At 31.5% G+C, this 20129-nt stretch overlaps 2 protein-coding genes across 5 annotated transcripts; one reads left to right on the top strand and one right to left on the bottom strand.

The window, feature by feature from the left end:
• Positions 1-2434: 2434 nt before the first annotated feature.
• Positions 2435-8652, top strand: LOC148310973 (ADP-ribosylation factor-like protein 6-interacting protein 4). 4 transcript variants are annotated; one of them, XM_088257473.1, is made up of 5 exons: positions 2446-2576; positions 2719-2948; positions 4711-4816; positions 6030-6179; positions 7001-8652. In XM_088257473.1, the coding sequence occupies exons 2-4, from the start codon at positions 2756-2758 to the stop codon at positions 6169-6171; spliced, it is 441 nt and encodes a 146-aa protein (XP_088113599.1). In that variant the 5' UTR covers positions 2446-2576; positions 2719-2755; the 3' UTR covers positions 6172-6179; positions 7001-8652. The 4 variants fall into 4 exon arrangements, with proteins under 4 accessions (XP_088113596.1, XP_088113597.1, XP_088113599.1 ...); XM_088257474.1 differs by having other exon boundaries at positions 6380-8650; XM_088257470.1 differs by having other exon boundaries at positions 2435-2948; positions 7001-8519.
• Positions 8653-9940: 1288 nt separating this feature from the next.
• LOC148310972 (RING finger and transmembrane domain-containing protein 2-like) lies at positions 9941-19844 on the bottom strand. The gene is made up of 6 exons (XM_088257469.1): positions 19770-19844; positions 19471-19602; positions 14704-15003; positions 12036-12458; positions 11151-11366; positions 9941-10648 (listed from the first exon to the last, which is right to left on the bottom strand). The coding sequence occupies exons 3-6, from the start codon at positions 15001-15003 to the stop codon at positions 10415-10417; spliced, it is 1173 nt and encodes a 390-aa protein (XP_088113595.1). The 5' UTR covers positions 19471-19602; positions 19770-19844; the 3' UTR covers positions 9941-10414.
• Between the last annotated feature and the right edge of the window lie 285 nt (positions 19845-20129).

The raw sequence follows: 20129 nt of genomic DNA, 5'->3' as shown, positions 1-20129 counted from the left end.
AAAAATTAACAAACAAAATATATCTGTTCTGTAAAAAGTTACCAAGGAGTTCAGTTAACTATATTGATTATAAAAATGAACGAAACGTTTTTTTTACTGTGCCAAAACGTATTTTTTTCTTAATAATAATAAAATAAAATAAATTATTTAATAATTACCTTTAGATATGGGTATTTCAGTTGTATTGCTGTGTATAATAATTCCATAAGCGCAAATGGCACTAATCATTGAAGCTAACAACGTTAGGTCGTAATCAAAAAAGTTTGAAGCTGAGATTTTTAATTTACAGCAGTCAACTAACAGCGAAAATCTATCTAAAATTTTCTTTGTTCTGACGCCTGAAATAACATTCAATAATTATTCTGACTCCTGTTCCTAGCCTACATAGAGCATAGGGCACCGCAGCGATCTTCCCGGTGTGTGAAAGGATAATCCACTAAATCTGTCCTGAATGTTTTATATATATATATATATATATATATATATATATATATATATATATATATATATATATATATATATATATATATATATATATATATATGTACATTTTTTTTTTTTACAATAATGAAAAAACGATATTTTCATACTTACTCAAATTGCGTTGCGTACTGAATTTGGCTAATATTATATTCAGTTTTTGAGATTCACTGTTCAAATTATCTGATAAATATGTGTTATGTATAAATGGTAACACCAAACGGAATACCACAAAAACACATTCCCGAAGTAAATGTTGACATCCTGAAATATATATTTATAACATAATTGAGTAAACATTTTTAGGATGAGTTCCAAAATATGAAAGGTTTAAATTTTTTCATGGTACTTACAACTCGATTAATAATTGAATGAGTAAATAGAAAGAAATTATGAAAAGTATTTATAATCCCCAAAAATACCGTCATTGTTACCAATAAAAGCTGCAATGGAAAAAAATAACAGGCATCAATAAACTCCATTTATTTTCTTCAAAATTTTCTTTTTTATATGATATGAGTAAGATTAATAAATTTGAAACTTAATTAATTTGAAAACATATATCCTTATGTGGTTAACCTTACCGATAATCCAAAGCAACCATTTAATATTTTTATGCAATCAGCGATTGTGTCGTATGTTTTCATAAGACGCATAATAACAATATCTTGATGTTCTTTAAAAGCCATTAAAAACGCGATATTATTATTTTAAACATGGTGTTTTTTACATTCTTCATTGTTTCTATAACATGAAGCAAGTTCAACATGTTTCATGAACAAAACATCTTTCCATTTATAGGACACACATTTATCGGTGTCTTCGTAACGGCAATACAAAGTTTGCAACAACTGATTTAAAACATTCAAGCGATGTATAAAAACTTTCATAACTATTGTTAATTGTACCGTATGAACATCTTGAACTATTTTCATTATGTACCAAAAAAACATTTGGATACTTGTTCCGTATACGTATTTATCGTAGAAAATAACGAAAATAATAATTCCGAAATATAATGTCTGTCCAAAAATCAAGTATTTCTTAAGGTTTTTGTAATATTTTTCTCTGTTTATTCCGAGAAAGTCATCTATGGTACTAATATTCTCATGCACCTTCGTAAAACCAATATCGAGAATATGAACACTTGAATATATAAATATTAAACTATTCATTATTGGAGGAATAGACATAAATGCATCTACTATAGCTTTTTCTGTTCCCATTTTCGATTGAAATTCTAAAGCCCGTCTTACTCCAAGAAATCCTTGTATTGTTAAAAGAAGGAGCCCAAATATCCACGAGTAAACTTTCGTACATTTTCCGCTCGGCATTACTTTTCCGCTATCAACTTCAAAACATTTAACTCCGAATATGAAAAACGCGAAGGATAGTGGTTTCATTGCATAACTTAAATTGTGCATTTTTCTGATTGTATATTCTAATGTAACTATTTAATAAATATATAATAATTTTATTCATTTCATAATATACACAGGTCCCTAAGTTAAAGTTTCTTACGATAACTGTTGCAATATAAAAGGTCCCTAACGATATTTTTGACGAGGTGTTTCAGGTTTATTACACATTAATAATTTTAATTAATTAGTCTTGTTGACATTCTAATAATTTATTAGGAGAACAGGAGTGTGATTGGGATATTAAATAATTTTTTGTTCTGAAAATGGTTCAAAAAAACAATTTTGTTTAATTTTTTATAACAAACAACGAAATATTTTATCAATAAAAAAAATATGATAAATCAGTGAAATCTCTATGGTTTTAAAGATTATTATATGCTGGATATAACTGTATTTAATCACCTTTTTCACATTTCTTACTTGAAACGCTAAGGTTTTTACTGCGTCACACTGTATTATAATTTGAAGTATAAACAGAGTAGGTACCTCAACAACAAACCCCTTTATAAAGTATTTACAAGGTTTGTTTTTCTGGTCTTCAGATATCTTTAACTTGTCAAATCAACTGTCAAGTGTCGCAATTTTTATTATTTGAATCGTTTTAGAAATGCAAAATAATGTAATATTTAATTTCGGAATGCAACATGACAATACATCTTCATAAATATATTTAAAGTGAGCGCTTAACTTGCCGGATATTTTTAAATAAACTTTATTTTCATTTCATTAATATTGGCATAATAAATAATATGGAAAAGGCCAAACGTAACATTAAAAGCAGTTCTTCATCAAGTGACAGTGATTCTGACAATTCTAGCTCCAGCAGCGCTGATTCGGCCAAATTTCGTAAAGAAATGAAAAAACTTAAGAAAAAAATCAAGAGAGAAGAACGAAAAACGGCAAAAAGGCTCAAGAAAAAACTCAAGAGTCATAAAAAAAAGCACAAGAAATCAAAGAGAAAAGATTCCGAAAAAGAAGATACAAAACTGGTTACTACTGTCGCGTCTGAGGAGCTTGCGCCGGAAAAATCTTGTAATATTCCCATAGGTATATGAAGAGTCCTGTGCTAATTTAATGTTTCTAAAAGGATTCTACCGTCATTGGTGGGGCAAACGAAGTTCTGTCAAAAAAAGTGTGTTTGCAGATTTTTTACAACAAAAATGATGGTGTTCTACTCAAAGGGCAATTTGTAGCTTTACAAATTCCCTTCTCATGAAAAATTTTCAAAAGCGGACATCTTTGTCCCATCAGATGGCGATAAAAGGATGGTTAAAAATTCATAAATAGGCAATCGCTGCTCGCTGATAGTGTGTGAAGGAGACGTGTATTTACCAGTGCTTACTATTTGTTATTTTATTATTATTTTATGTTTAAGACATTTTCTCTATTAGTGTATTCATTAGTGTATTTTATATTAGATACTGTATGTATGTATTATGTTAACCGGATCCACGCGGCTCGCATAACCATATGTGTTTTAACAAGACATGCCTCATACGCGGCTGACATAAGCGTTTGTGTTTTCACTTTGCTCCAAGTTTCGAACCTCAGTTCAACTTGGAGGGATTTTTTCATGGTGTGGAACTTTGGATAAAATAATACGTCAATCCTTGGCCTTATGACATCTGTTGTAATATCTGACTAATAATTTGTAACATCACAAGGATAAATAAAACAACAGATCCCTGATTTTTCTTGCGGTCGTAATTAGTCCGCGCCATAATCATGCCCTATATCTGTCTCACTCTCGACGCTACGCATCGCCAGTGGGTAAGAGTGACACACGATGCGTGCTTTGATTTATTTATGTTATGATCTAATTTGTTTATATTACAAAATATTTCAAGAATAATGTGACACACGTGTATTATAGAGTACCAAAAAGGCACAATGAATCCCATTGAACGTTTTTGTTTAGGAAAATAAATCGTTTCATAACTAAATACATGATACCATGTCCCACACTAGTAGAATATTTCTTTAGTTAAGTCTTATTAAATCATTTTTAATTTAACTTTTACTTAGTAAATACCACTATTTGATATTACTACTACTACCATCACGCCGTTTCTCCGCAGGGGTAGGCAGAGAGGATGGATCGCCACACTCTTGTGTCCTGTCATACACTCCTCGCCTCCTTCACATCCATACATCTAGTCATACATGCCCTCTGATTACGCAGACTTTTGACACCGCCAGATTTTAGGTTCTGATTGATCTGATCGTGCCAAGTCTTTTTCGGTCGTCCTCGTTCTGTTTTCCCTCTCACATTTGCCACATATATTTTCTTAGTCATTCTCTCGTTATCCATTCGCTCCACATGTCCATACCACCGCAAAGAACTCTTACTAATCTTTTCAATGATTCCTCGTTCAGCCTTACAATCCTTTCTTATATCTTCGTTTTTAATTCTGTCATACAATGATTCGTCTGAGGGAGCATTCCAACAACGTTCACTCTGCTTTCATCCTTCCTTTGCCAGTTCCATGTTTCGCTTCCATACATTAGTGTCGGTACTAGCACGCCGTTGTGAACCGCTAGCTTGGCTTCCATAGACATATTCTTATTCGCAATCACTCTTGCAATTTGATATTACTAATATTAAATAATACAATAGTGGTATTAACTAGGTAAAATTTAAATTAAAAATGGATAGATTTTGCCACAAATTTTCTGCCGAATCAATTAATGAACTTATCAAATCACTTAACAATGTTTTGTCATTGTATACAACTTGTATAACTACTTGTATTCAAATTGGATATGTAAATATTATTCGTTTGAATAAATTTTCACTATTTTGTTACAGGATTAATGGAAAGATCCAAAACAATGGCTCCGATGACGAAAGAAGAATGGGAAAAACGACAATCCATTGTAAGGAAAGTTCTCGATGAGGAGTCAGGAAGATACAGGTTACTCTATTTGTTCAAAATATCTCATTATTTATAACTAATTGTAGAACTGCATTAAAATCAATGAATTTATAACTAAGTCTATTTACCTTAATGTAATTACATGGCATGTTCCACTCAAAATAAATGTTTGAAAAATTCATGTATCTTGCAACAGATGCTTAGAAACCCTTGGCGTTGAGTAACCAGCTCATCGCAAGGGTTGAGAATTTCAAGTATTTGAGAGTATACATATCGCTCACTCCTTTCAAGAACGTCATAAATCAAAAATTTACAATTTTCAGTTGTGCATGTTGTCGGAATACCCAGAAAATTTAGAAAATGTCCAGCAAAAGAGGCATATTTTTAACTTAATGTTTACCCGCCATAGGGCAGAAAGTGTTGTTTTTTGCATTTCGAAGAAAAGGTATTGTTTAATTATTTTTTGAAATATACTAAATATTTTTCAAATGGAGAAAAAACCTTCAGGTTTTTCCTAAAAAGATCTGTTGCCCAGTAAAAAGTTCAATAGGTGGGTTGATATTTATTTTTAACTTTAAAAACATTCTCCTGAAAAATCAAGTTTTTTTATTTATGACGTTCTTGAAAAGAGTAAGCGATATCAGAAAATGGAAGCCTTCATAAAAGAACAGGGAGTGCGTTCAAAACTTGCAGGCACCGCATTCAACAGTATGAAGGCTGTCGAATTTGTACTTAGTGATACAAAATAGCTCCCGTACAATGCCTGAATTATTACTATTCTTTTGTGGCTGTGACACATGGCACCTTACAAGGGCCCAGAATATTTGAGAATAGATGTCTATAAAAAAAATTGGCATGCGGTAGATTGACTTAGTAAAGAATGAAGAAATAAGGTGAAAGACGTGGCAAATTACGGTCACAAAGATTAGTTGGCCGAGCCATGTACTTTGCATGCCTCCTGGGAGCCTCAATCAATTGGCCTATTTTACAAGACATGAGGTTCCCACCACCCACGACCTCCACGCTGACAATTCATCAGCAGTTCTCGGCTAAACCTCGTGACGAGGACTTGACTTGGAACAATGCAAAGGAACTGAAAACCAACAAAAAAGGTAGTTTGTGGACTCCGTATTCTTCATATAGGGAGCAGATAATGATTTAGTAAATATGGGAAACTGTAGTAATAATGACTGCCGTCATTCTTGTGTTTGTATTTTTTCATTCCTATTCAGTTTATGAAGTTTTTTTTCAGATTAATTAAAGGCGATGGCGAAGTATTAGAAGAAATTGTTTCTCAAAAAAGACACAAAGAAATAAATAAACAGGCAACATTATCGGATGGAGATTTTTTCCAGTCACAAACAAAACTAAAAAAGAACTTTTATAGTAATTAATAACAAAGGTAATAATTAGTCACCTTTTTTGCATTTCTTTGGAAAAAAATATTTTCATTGAATAGTTATTACTTTTATCTATTTCAATGACTTCAAACTGTTTTTGTCCTTGCTGTGTTAAACTTTTTTAAAAAAATTACCGGAAATATTATATTTTTAATTTAAATTTTACTTAGTAAATACCAAATCAATTAATGAAATTATTTAGGCCAACACGGTTAAAAAAGGCAAAATGTATAGGAAGAGTCCACGACACTAACCACGGGACCACAACCCGACACCAATTATTTAGTTCAAGACTTCTTCACGCAGAAATAAGAAATCATATATTACCAGGGCTGGTTTTGATACACCACTGAATTGGCTGCAACCCTGGAGAGTTCAAAGTTCAAAAAAATCAATTGAAAATATATTCATCGTAGGTACCGGGAAATAAAAAATTTATATTTTTATTTATTTGGGTTCTATACAAATTAGTTCGTTTCAAATTATACATATTTGAAAACCTTTAAGAACTCAGTTCTAAAGTAGGTTAATTTTAGTATTATGTATTTGAAAATTTCTTTTAGAATATCGGAAACATTGCAGAAATATCTGCAAAATTGAATTTTCTTATTCCAATAGTGATTTTGATTAATTAATGCAGCATTTAACAATTAAAATTATTTTTTTCTTCTGGGGAATCATTATTGTAAATTTGCAATTGTAATTATGTGTGTGATAAAATAAATGCATAACAACAATATATACTGTGTAACTCTGGTGACCGCATAATAGGCATAGGTTGTATGTATTTTGTGAAATATTTTTAAGTAATAGTAAATTTCAGCAAAGGACTGTAAAATTGGCCAACAGTTTTCCGAGAAGAATAACAAGGATATTTGAAGATGGGTAAGAAATGTAGAACCACAAAATAAAAAGTCGATTCAGATTGCCAAGGCTATATCCTGCCTGACCTTTATTTATTGTAATACACGATTATACATCTTTCTATACTTAAGTCACTGGCCTTTATGACACCAGGGTAACTGGAACATATTTCATTTGTTAATCGAAATTTAGTTTCCTTCACATTGACCGTTAAATCACTTTTCTCTAATACGGATTATTAACACAACATCCATGCACAGAGACTAAGCTGGCAAAAATATTCACAAATCTTATAAAATATATAGAGATATTTGCAATAATACTATAATTCATCTGACATTATCAGAAATCTTACTGCATAATCTTGTCAGCAGTAATTTTGGCTCTGTTTACAGTTTGATGTTGCTTGAGTAAAATTGCTAACTAAAAATGTTAAAATGACTATTTTCAATCATTTTGTTGGGTCCAGAGTCCATTGTTAGTCTGTAAACTGAAACTATATGACATCAAACAACTACCCCTTAACTTAAGCTGACAGTTCACCAAAAGTTGTGAGATATTTAATCCTTTACATACTGCAACATTAACACGTTAAACGCCAATACTAAAATTTGTCAATTCACAAAAAAATACTTTTTGGCAATTTACGTATTTTAATAATTACAATAATGTATTTTTTGATTTGACGATGGGTTCCATAATTACAGCATTTTGAATATAGTTCTTGATTGGGGTCACTGGTGCCCCCCATGGCACTGCGGTCCAACACAGGCGTTTAACGTGTTAATAAGAGCAACAATTACATTTTGCAATAACTGAATAAAAGTTGAATTAACACATTATCTTTCTTTTAGACCCCCCAGAAACTAGATTAGTTCAGCGTGTTAATACATAATTTCTCTTTTATTATATCTGTAATCTTTAATTCAACAATTCGGTTTTTGTTTTCAACAGTTTTTTTGATGATTTTTACTTCATGTGTAAATTTGTAGAATTAAGTATTAACATTAACTGAAACATAGCTATGCAAATATCGTAAAAGCATATATGTATATGCACATATGAGTAGTCCACTTGCAAACCGCGTTATGTCAAAAAATCAGCACCAATCGGTATGCTGATTGACAGTTCACTTTCAAAAATCTCTCAAAAAAGCTCTAATCAGTAGAAGATTTAATATTCTACCGATCAGCGCCATTGTCTGAAAAACTTAATTTTTAACTTAACGTGGTTTGCAAATAGACTACTCATATGTAACTATAATAGGTATACTGTAGACACTGAATTATCTTAAATGTATATTTTTTATACAAAAATAATGTAGATATAGCTTTACTACTTTCAAACATATAAATTGTTATATTAATTGAACAACTTAAAATGGTATTTTTTTTAGTAAATAAACTAAATTTTCAGACAAAACTTGCCAAAGTATTTTGTTCATTATTATTTCATTTCTATTTTTTTTAGTAAATAAACTGAGGAATTCTCAGACAAAACTTGCCAAAGTATTTTGTTTATTATTATATAATTTCACAACATATCGCTCATTTTTGACAACTCAAATTTGGCACATTTTAAACATACAATAAAAAAAATGTATTCATTTCACATGCATTTTATTATTTCATTCCTAAAAGCGTAATCAAGAGATTTTAATTCCTCTTCGAATTTAAAACTATATTGCACCAATTCTAAAAGCTGGCATAAATAATATAACATAACTATATATAAATACAGTTGAACTATAAAACAAACATATTTAGCAAAGTTCTCCCAATAATGAATATTTTTATTAAACTTAAAAATACAAGAATTTTCTTTATGTATCTTGGCTTCTATAAAATGAACAATAAATATTTGTATTTCATGAGTTTTGTCTTTTAATACCAAGTTAGGATTTTACCTAAAAGTATAGGTTTTTTATACATATATAAGTGAACAAACAATAATCTCAGATGTGTAATGGTTAACCTTTCACATACATTATGACGGTCAGTGTCACAGTCTACTCCATCGAAGCGGAGGACTGATCACCTCTCTTTCATATGTTAACGATCAAGATAACACTGCGTTTATATGATGCAGTGCCCTATGCACAATCAGGTGCAGATAAGGGTTTGATGAAGAAATTAAAAATAGCAAACTTATTGACTGTAATCACATCCTTTATAAGTTATATGGAAGTTCAACTGCAATCTTATTTAGGTTTTCTATAAAAAAATATTTAATCATAAACATACATTGTATTTGCATCGGCTTAAATATATTTTTTAAATATGCCTTATTGAAGGTGAAAAATATATATGTATATAAAGGTGAAGTACGTACAATCTTTGTGTTATATTTTAAAAAGTCTAAAATAAAAACCGAGACACAAACATGATACATCAACCATAACATCAACCATTTAAAATGGCTAACACCAAAAAGCACATCATTACTATAAGGGTTGCTAGATTTAGCATGACAATGCATATATTTTCTTAAAGTAATTTATATGTAGTATTATTTCATTATAAATCTATGTAACCGAAGGGCATGTATGACTAGATGTATGGATGTAGAGGAAGCTAGGAGCGTATGGGTCAGATGGAAATGGTAATACCTGCATTATTTAATTTTATGTAGTTGAAATGTTTTTTTTTCCAATTTCTGATGTTAGGACTAATTAGCCCAGACGACTACTGATTACTGTTTATTTATTTTTACTGAATTGATACTTAGTTGATAGTTAGCAAAATGGAGTATGTACATCAGGCACAGAGGAAATTAACTACTATATGAAATGATGAATTCAACCTAGTTCACAACTATGTCCACATATAAAAATATAAATAAAAAACTTGTTCATCTCTGTTGAGATACCTATAAAAATCTTATTTTTCTAAGTGTGATATTTTTGTAAAGATTTGGAGATATTCAAAATATGGCTAAAAATAAAACCATAATATTTTATACATGGCAAAGACGTGTATTCACGCCAGAAAATATTCAGGGAGTAATATATCTTGAAGGGAAAAGTCTTTGAATGTTAAAAACACAGTTGTCAGAAAATATATCCACACTTGTTTATTTGTGTTTAAAACACCTGTTTTCTTCTCATTCACACTTATTTCAGAGTTTTTAAGTCAAAAATAATGTAAGCTAGTCTTTAATTCATAAGCGTATAATGTCAATCATAAAGCTGCTGAGTGAGATAATGGAGATTTGATTTATTTTGTATCTCTGTGAAATTGTGGCGTAGCTGAGAAACCATAATAAAAAAGTGCCATAGACAAATCCACAAATCCTTTCTTGTATAAATATTTTGACAGCTGTCTATTTGACACGACCAGCAGCTTCATAGACATGATGCGTTTTGCGTTTAAACTTAGAATACTTGGTAAAATTGACTCGTAGTTCCGTTGCTCCACAGGGACTTTGCGACTACGCGAGTTCTACAAACTGGACACGTTTGTACTTTCCTAAACCATAAATGCAGACACATATCGCAGAAGATATGGGAACATTTGAGGATAACCGGACAGTTGAATTCATCGCGACATATTGCGCACATTCTTCCAACGGAATTCATCTGTTCAGTACTTGGACTGTCTCCCCAAACCTGAAAAAAGACAAATATTGGGTATTGTTATCTGGCGTACGTCGATTATTACAAGTTTGAAATGATAACTAATTTATGGAGATGTGATGGGAGATTTTTGCAACTTTTTTATCTCACAGATAAACAACACTACATACTTAATAATATGATCAATGCAGTTCCGCTTAATAGGATATGTGAGCTACGGAAAGCAGTCACTGCCAAAGGAGAGTTTTAAAACTGAACATTTTTATCAATGCTCTGATGGAGATCTTATTAATATAAACAAAAATAATACTTGTGATTATTCAAAAATGTCACCCAATTACAAATGTTCAAGGAATATTTTAAGATAAATTTTTGGCTATCTGTAGTGCAATTATTAAGGAATCAACCTGTAAAGTTGAAAACGTCCTAAGATAGTTACCGCAAATGGATTTCGATTTTTCAAATTGGCTCAATAGTTGCTAGATAATTCCCGCTAGGGTTGAATCAATGAAATAAATATGTATAAGCCACTTACAGATCTTTGCGAGTATCGATAAATCGACCTCTTCCACTGCCTTAACCTTTCATTAGTCTCAAATGCCTTTACCACTAAGTATACTGAACAAAAAACAAAAGAAAGCATTTTTTCATTTTTATAGTACCCTCTTAGTAGGAAAGAAAACCATGGCTGTATTGGCACCATCATTCTATAAAATCGGGATGATGTTTCGATAATAAACAAAACTTTACCCTAAAAATAAAACAAGAATTATTAATAAATCAAGTCAAATAAGTTTCTAAAATCGGCTGCATTCATTATTTTTTTATGTTTTTATTTTTCGTAAGATGGTAGCATTGTAATGTATCATGACGCAGATTTTTGAGTATGATCTGTCATTTAGTTTGTTGGCACAAGTCAAAAACATTTTTACTATTGAAAAATATGTCAATCAAGAAATTCATTTAAAATTTTGTGTTGAGAAGGGAATTCTGTGTTTTAAAATGTTGAAAATGTTAGTGAAAGATTTAAGCTAGTGTGTTATATCCAGAACAAGAGCATTTCAAAAGAACAAAGGGGGCCGTAAAGGCGTTGATGACTTCATTTTGGACGGCCTTCAACCTCAAATAATAAAGGAAAACTTCAATTAAAGTTTAAAACAAATTGGTGCTTAAAAACCGTCCTTTCAGTCTCACTATCTCCTCCTAATGTTTCATAAATCGGCTTGAACTATTGATGTTTTGGGTATGAGATGTGTCTGCCAACCATTTGTCTGAGAGAACACATTTTGATTGCATTCAGTCTGCATACTTTCATCCTTCTTTTGGCAACTCCGTGGTTCACCTCCATACATTGAGTTGGACCAGGATCCCATTGTGTACTGATTCTATTTATATTTTAATAAATATGTAATACACTCACCGTTTGTTTTATCGATACAATGTGTTCCGGTAGACAAGAGACCAATATCTTCAAATCGACAGTTAAAGATTTAAAGAAGAAATCGGCTAATATAAGCGTCCAAAGCAAATCGATGATATTTATTGACTGGTCCAATTCTGGCATCAAAATTAAGTAACCACAAGCATATCGACTAAAGCCAGTCAAATAGTCGACAATAAATAAGCAGCACAGAGAGTAAATAATGACCACAAACGATTTGCTAAGGTTTCTATCTGCGCGAATCATTACATCGTTCACAACATAGGCGTTGAGGTGTGCGAATCCCATAGCCATAATTAGTGAAGAAATTAGTGTAGTATCGTCGTAAGAGAATTGAAGATATGTAACTATAAGAAGTGGCAAATATTTAATTACAATTCGGAACATTCCATATAGATCGGTCTGCAATAAAAACAAAACATTCATTAATAACACTTCTTCTTCTTCTTCAAACCCTTATCCGCACCCCGATGGAGCATAAAAATATAAATATAAACGCAGTGTTATCTTGAACATTACAACATTAAGAAAAGGTGACCAGCCCTCCGCTTCAGGCACCAGTCCAGGGTAATACTGAATAAATATTAGAGTGAAAAAATAACTAATATTTATTTGATCCGCACCCTCCATGTGAATCGAATCCAGGACCTCCAGAACCGTAGCCGAGCGTGCTGACCATTACACTATGAAGGCGGACACTTACATAAGCTATAATTATACCGATGTGTCCAACAAATACAAAGTCTAGTCAGCAAAAAAAATTCTTTGTGAATCTAAGTGAATCAATTATAATTAAAAAAAAATTTTTTTTAAATCAGCAAAATTATATCAGATACAAATTATGAAAATAAACATTAATTTTGTGGAATGACATGATTTAAATATAAAAATAAAACACCTGTATAAGACACTTTATTGAGTTTATTAATGTAAACATGACTAGTTTCAAGAACTACTACAGATGTCCTTATCAACAGGTGAAAATATAAACTGATGTTATTTTCACTTATTGATAAGAACATCTGTAGTTCTCGAAACTTGTTGTCCCTACATTAATAAAGTGGTCTTATACAAGTATTTAGTTCTAATATTATATATATACAGAGGAACCTCATGTAACGAGCATAATTCGTTCCAAAATCTCACTCGTTAGGCGGAAAAAAATTCCCATACAAATCAATGAAAAATACGATAATGCGTTCCAAACAGAAAGAATATTAAAGTTTTAACATTTTTTATTAACGTTTATTAAAATAAAATTATTTTTAAATCGTCATGGAGTGTACCGTAGAACGGGGCTACTTGAACTTTGATGTGTTACTTGAGCCCAGTACAAAAAAAAATAGATCTGTATTTGGTCTGCAATAATGAATGTATCGACATGATTCATTGTTTCCCTGACAGGTGACACTTATTGTCACGATACGTTCATTATTGTAGACCATATACAGATTTAAATCATTGTTTTGTACTGGGCTCAAGTAACACATCAAAGTTCGAGTGGCACATCAAACTCTGAATAAAATTTAGATTTGAAAAAGAAAACATAAATAAAAATAGAAAACTGTCTTAAAAGCATATGTTTTTGCCAACGCTTCAAAATGTGTCACCATTTTCATTAAATAAATTTGTAGCACGAATAGCCATCTCCTTACGATGCAACAGTTTCCCATTCTTTCATCATTTCTCTCATTGTGAACACTGTTGCTCAGCTACTTTCTCCTCCTCCATTCTTGCTGTGAAATACAATGCAGCTCCATAAGCTCTTCGATGGTCAGCTCTTGGCTGTACTCTTTCACAAGTTCTTCAATATCATTGTTATCCACCTCGAGTCCCGGCGTGGAAGTCCCGGCTCACAAGTGAATGTCGTGAAAAAGAGGCTTTTCCTTTCTCTGTAACTCGCTATGCGAAATTTCGCTCGTTAAGGGAGTGACTTTCTCACTTTTTTTTGCTTTTATGCGAATTAATCGTTATGAGAGGTTCCACTGTATATAAATTTAAAGAAAAATATTATCTGTACCGAAATCTCATGCATTGAAAATCTAGATTGACTGAACTTATTATCCTGGTAATCTGACAATACTTACAACATTTTGAGTGTGTCCAAATACTTGTTAAAATCTGGATTATCTCCAATTACAGGAGTTATTTTCATATTATTTTTTGACATCTCATCAAAGATGAATGAATTGGTGAATGTTACACGTGTGTAATGTAAATAAATTATCTGGTCAAATTATAAGCTTGAATAATAAAATTGAAAATGGTATTTTCTGGCGTTTCTCATGTGTGTGATTATAATCCAGGATTCGGACCTCACATACTAATAAAAGAGTTTCTGCTTAGTAAAAAGCTTCTTCACATCTCACCAATAGATGTCTCTAGTGAAGTTCTAGTGATTCAAGAACAAGGTTTCTAAATCGGTTCATATATATATATAGAACTTCCAAGAATTTGAGTAGTGTGGTTGTCAATAATGGGTAGAATTGGTGAATGTTACACGTGTGTAAAGTAATCACTTAAACCAGCCTATGACGGTCGTCAGCCCCGTAAATGCCCAGACTTCCATATTCTTCTTCATTTTTGATGAGAAAAATAAAAATAATCACGGAATATTTTTTTGGATTTATTAAACCTTTATTATTACCTGATCCAGAGGGGGATCATCATCGTCATCATCACTATCGTCATCTTCTAAATTATTTCCTTGATTATCCTGTCCTTCATTTTCTACGGGTTGATCTTCAGTGCGGGGGACTTCCGCTCCCCCCTCGGCCTGTGCCACGGGCAACCCGTGATTCCCTTGGCCAGCTCTAATTGGACCTCTATTGGACACTTGGTCATCTTGAGCAAAGGAATCCGTCTCTGCCGTTAGATTGTCATAAATATTAAAAACTACCCTATTGACTCGGGTTTTATTTTGATTTCGTAAATAGTCACCACTCATCTGAAATTGAATAAATTTAAAGTTAGTTTTTTTGTTGATTTGGATGAGGGATGTAACATTTTACATTTTGACATGGTCATGACCTTTCATAATAACTTAACATGTTTAGTAAAAGTAGTGTGTTATTCATTCCAGAATTTATTTATTTTATTTTATTTTATTTATTTTATTTTTTCAAAACATATTACATACATAAGTCATATATACATAAAATATTCCCGATTAGTAATTTCTACTCCTCATTTTGGGACATGGGATTAAGGTTAACAAGACTGGAACACAAATAATAAAGTAACAAAAAAGATTTTTTTTTAAATAACCAAAACTAATACATGGCAAAATATAAAAACAATAAACAGGTATAATAAATAGGCATAAGAAGCATATTTAAAAGAAATAAATGAGAAAAACATAAGGTACGAAGCACATTTAAAATAAACAAATGAGAAAATATAAAAAAATGAGATAATATAAAAAACATAAGGTAAAAACAAAATAAGAAAATATGAGTAATCACTACATATATCGCTCACTCCTTTCAAGAACGTCATAAATCAAAATTCGTCAATTTTGAGTTATGGATGATTTCGGAATGCCTAGAAAATATACTATATCCCAGCAAAAGCGGCATATTTTTAACTTAATATTTACCCGCTACAGGGCAGAAAGTGTTGTTTTTGCATTTTGAAGAAATTATTTATTTTTCTTTTCAAGACCGTCATAAGTTAGTTGTGACTGACCCATCGAGCAGGAACGTTCTTGTCGATTAGTGCAATAGTGTATTATTTCGGCATAAAACAGTGTTGCGCAAAAGGTAAGACCATTTTTAATTAATAGTTTTGTATCAAGAATGTATTATTTTGTTTTGTGTCAGTATTGCAAAGAAAACAAATAGCGTCCTGTCTGGTTTATATTGATTTATGACGTTCTTGCACAGTAAAAGCGTGACATCGACTGTACTATTTTAACTTATGACACTATTGTCAATAAAACTTTCTTCCTTTTACAAAGCGGGTTTGAACTAATTTGTTTTATGACACTTTTCAAAGAAAAATTTGTCCACCACAAGAAAAATGTGCAGTTTATTTAGGAATATGTCATTATTGTCAGTAAAACAATCTACTATTTGCAAGTTGCTACAAATTGCAGCATGCGTCTTTCTGCACTCCTTAAATTGGTAATTTACGTTTGTCCTTTCTACATTCATCATTATTACTTTTCGAGGGAAAAATGCTGATAAAATTAGCAATAAAAGATGTAAAACAATGCCAAAAAGATGCTTTATGTAGAAATACATCCGACAGTAAAGGTAAAAAAAATTGTACGTATACTAAATATGCAGTCAATGGAGTTCGTTAATGTCTTTATTATATTTTGTGATTGTTTCAGGAAAACCGATTTACCGAGTTAAAAGCAAACTCGATTTCAGTGGTGTCAATGATGATATTCTTCAACCGGTAACAAAAAGCAGAAAACCGATCAAAGAAAAACATCTGAAGATGTTATTTTCTATTCTGATAATTGCAGTGGACAGCAGAAGAACCAATTTATGTTAGCTGCACACATTTTTGCTGCCCGCAAATACATTATCGATTCAATCACACATAAATTTTTGATAAAGGGCCATACCCAGAACAAAGGGAATTCCGTTCGCTCTTTAATTGAGAGAAAAATAAAACAAGCACTGAAAAGTGGGCCGATTTATACGCCAGAAGGTCTTATTTCATTAATTAGAACAGTAAAAAGAACAACACCATTTCTATAAATGAACTTTCATTTGAAGACTTCTTTGATTTAAAACTTTTGGCCTCTGACGTTGGTCATCTCTGTGTCCTCAAAAATAAGCCAAATGAACCTGTTCAATTTAAACAGATTAATTTATTATTAGATTAAAACCAATATTTTTAGCTTTTCCACTTTTTTATTTGACCAGCGACCGGGTTTCGTCGTTACCGACATCATCAGACTGGTGATGTCACCAGTCTGATGATGTCGGTAACGACGAAACCCGGTCGCTGGTCAAATAAAAAAGTGGAAAAGCTAAAAATATTGGTTTTAATCTAATAATAAATTAAAAATGCAATTCCATCACGAAGTGTCAGTGGATAATATAAATCTATTAAACAGATTAAAGTGATGCGAATTTAAAGAGATTCCCCTAGTTCATTATTTTATAATGGGGAATCTTATGGGGAAACAGAATTTATGGAGGCCATCATTTTAAGAAAACCTAAGCCATGTAAAAATATACCGCTAAAGCCTGCCTTCGTCCAAAAGCCTAAGATTTCTGACGCTAAAAAGAATAACCTTATGCAACTTATTGAAAAAAATTGAATATCAAAGGTTTATAAAACTTTTTAAATTAAAAAAGCAACTGTGCCTTTAGTGTTATCAAAAAACTGTTTTATACAGTAGCTTATATTTTTTTAAACTTCTATATTATTATCTGTTGTATGTTGTATTATATATCTACGAGCATTGTAATTGTTACAATTAACTTTTTGGAAATTTTTGAGAAAATAAAATTGTATTGCCTCTATCTGTGTTTTATCCTTAACCTTTTCATAGCCGCAAATAAATTACGCCGCAGTGCTCAACAGGCCAAGTATTTTTTTGAAAAAAAAAAGTTGTCTTAAGATTTTTTTTTTGTTGTTTTTATTGAATTATAATTTACTTACCAAATATTATATCCCGCATCGATTGTTAGAGTTTTATTCTTGAAGTTAAACCAGTTTCAAATTTTCAGGGTTGTCACACTAAGTCGCACACGCAAGTTTTTATTAAATTTAATATTAACACACAACTATTATTTATCAATGGAATATTTTAAAATAATAAGAAAAACACAAAAAAATTGAGCAAAATAAAAACCCCTGGCGTTCAAAACAATCGATTAAAATAATGAATATTTCAAGTGGTTTGAGTGGTAGCCCTAATGACATCTGTCAACTGTCAGCTGAAAGTGATACCGATAAGTCACTTAAAAGTATTTAAAAACTTTATAAAATATTTTGTGACAACTTCAACTGATGGCAATGTATGTTCCGTTTTTGACAGATTGTCAATATGAGTTAAAACTGCGGAGTAATACGTCATCAAAAGTACTGACGAGATATCTCGTCTCTGGCCATACGGGCACTCCGCCATTTGCCGAGATATCTCGTCTCTGGCAACCATCGGGTTAAAACCAAAAAAAGCCCAAACCCATATTTTTTATTTGAACTCCATGATTATTTTTAGGTATAACTGCTTATTTGGAACGAAATTATCTCAAGATACTTCAATTTCAGACTTCCAAATTCTATTTGTTTTAGTGATAATAATGACATATTTTGACATACTTCAGGCACAATTACTGAAATTTTGAGCAAGAACGTCATAAATCAAAAGGTAATGTTTAAATATTTTTTTAAATATAATAAATATTATTCAAATTGAGAAAAAACCTTACAGGTTTTACCTAAAACGATCTGTTGCATATTAAAAAAATTACTAAGTGACTTGGTATTTATTTTTAATATATTTTATTATTTTTTTAAACTTTAAAAACGATCTCCTGAAAAATCAAGTATTTTGATTTATGACGTTCTTGAAAGGAGTGGGCGATATATCTTTCCACAAAGTATCTTTTCATATAATTTATTTTGGAACCCCGAATGGGTTCTATTTTATATATGTCAGGCAGCTGGTTAATTTGGGTATAGACAATATATTTTGTTACTTATCTAATCTTACTCGTTAAGCGAAACACAGACTAATGCACTGGCGTGGAAGTCCCGGCTCACAAGTAAATGTTGTGAAAAAGAGCTTGCCCTTTCTCTGTAACTCACAAAATGTCGCCCGTTAAGGGAGAAAATATTTTTTTTTTTAATTATCAGTATGCGAATTACTCGTTATGAAAGGTGGTCATAGAGATTCCACTTTATTTGCCTTTGTATCAAATTTTTGAAAATCATTCATCTAATTGTTTTATGTCTAATGAGTTTTTTCCTCCCATAGGGCGTTTGTCCACTACACGGAATTTTCCTGTCCGGCACGTCAGTTAACGTTATAAAACGATGATTGGCTTGTGCTTTTGTCCATCTTTCTTCGGATCGGAGCTCTTGATTGGTGCGTGAACACGTTGCGCGTAAATTCGATCATGCTAAACTGTCGTAGTCGCTTTCATTTTTCAAAACCGGACTGCTGGACGGTAAAATTCTGGGTAATGGAAAGCGCCCATACAGCAGAAAAATACCATATGGGTCGAGTGGGACAAATGGCAGTTGTAATTTTTTTTCCATATTTTTACGAATTTATGGCAAAACCGGGAACAATCATAAAAACGGGAATGTTTGTAATAAGTGACGAGAGCCATTACATTTATGGTGGCACAAATTTGCTTATGGAAAAATGACAGCTCTCCATTCGTCCAATCCAACTACGACGAAGTTCAGATTAATACGTGAAATACTTGTATTTATTTACCTTTATTATGGTTGTCAATCCACTTATCAAGTTATTCAATCAACTGACCGTACATCAACCTAGAACCATGAGCTATTCAACTTCTATCCCTCCTCGTTTCGTCGGAAACATTAATGTTTTCTAAATGTGCATCTGCAAGATTATTTATATCGTTAGGGTAAGTATTAATCACTTACGAAGAAACAAATAATCTATAAAACTCTTGGAAAAGACGAAAATGTACATATTTCATAAGGATACATAATAATAAAAATAAGAAAACAATATCTGAATGACAAAATATAAAATAAATTAACAACTTCATAGACGAGTACGAACAAAGCTTGCGTTCGCGTCTGTCGTCGAATGTTTTTTCAAAATGTCAAAATAAAAATAAAAAATACATTTTCTCGGCGTCTCATAGATATTTGTTATTTTTCTATGACATTGATGTTTTTTTCTGTAATATCTACCCACCATACAAAATAGGGTTTCGACGAGTTTGTTATTACCTTTTTCATAAAATAATAAAAATGAGTACGTCATGTTCTATCTCAGCATAATTTTTAATTTTGACCGTTTTTGGTTTAACGATTAATAGATGTTGTTATTTACGAAATTTGATCTATCAATTGTGATTTTCAAGGCATTAAATGTTTATGTAAATCTTCACGGTCTTT

This window comes from Brachycentrus maculatus, unplaced genomic scaffold (genome assembly GCF_059751285.1).
Source record: "Brachycentrus maculatus isolate JH-2025_06_01 unplaced genomic scaffold, ASM5975128v1 h1tg000081l, whole genome shotgun sequence".
Taxonomy (NCBI): Eukaryota; Metazoa; Arthropoda; class Insecta; order Trichoptera; family Brachycentridae; genus Brachycentrus; species Brachycentrus maculatus.
The sequence above is the reverse complement of the archived record's forward strand: the minus strand, read 5'-3'. Positions and strand labels throughout refer to the sequence as shown.

Excerpts from the sequence above, each read along its gene's own strand:
- LOC148310973 (XM_088257471.1), top strand. The coding sequence starts at position 2,651 with ATGGAAAAGGCCAAACGTAACATTAAAAGCAGTTCTTCATCAAGTGAC. Across the intron at positions 2,949-4,710 it reads ATCTTGTAATATTCCCATAG|GATTAATGGAAAGATCCAAA; the intron begins GTATATGAAGAG and ends ATTTTGTTACAG. Across the intron at positions 4,817-6,029 it reads GAGGAGTCAGGAAGATACAG|ATTAATTAAAGGCGATGGCG; the intron begins GTTACTCTATTT and ends GTTTTTTTTCAG.
- LOC148310972 (XM_088257469.1), bottom strand. The coding sequence starts at position 15,003 with ATGAGTGGTGACTATTTACGAAATCAAAATAAAACCCGAGTCAATAGG. Across the intron at positions 11,367-12,035 it reads TTGTATCGATAAAACAAACG|GGTAAAGTTTTGTTTATTAT; the intron begins GTGAGTGTATTA and ends TTTTATTTTTAG. Across the intron at positions 10,649-11,150 it reads ATCGATACTCGCAAAGATCT|GTTTGGGGAGACAGTCCAAG; the intron begins GTAAGTGGCTTA and ends GTCTTTTTTCAG.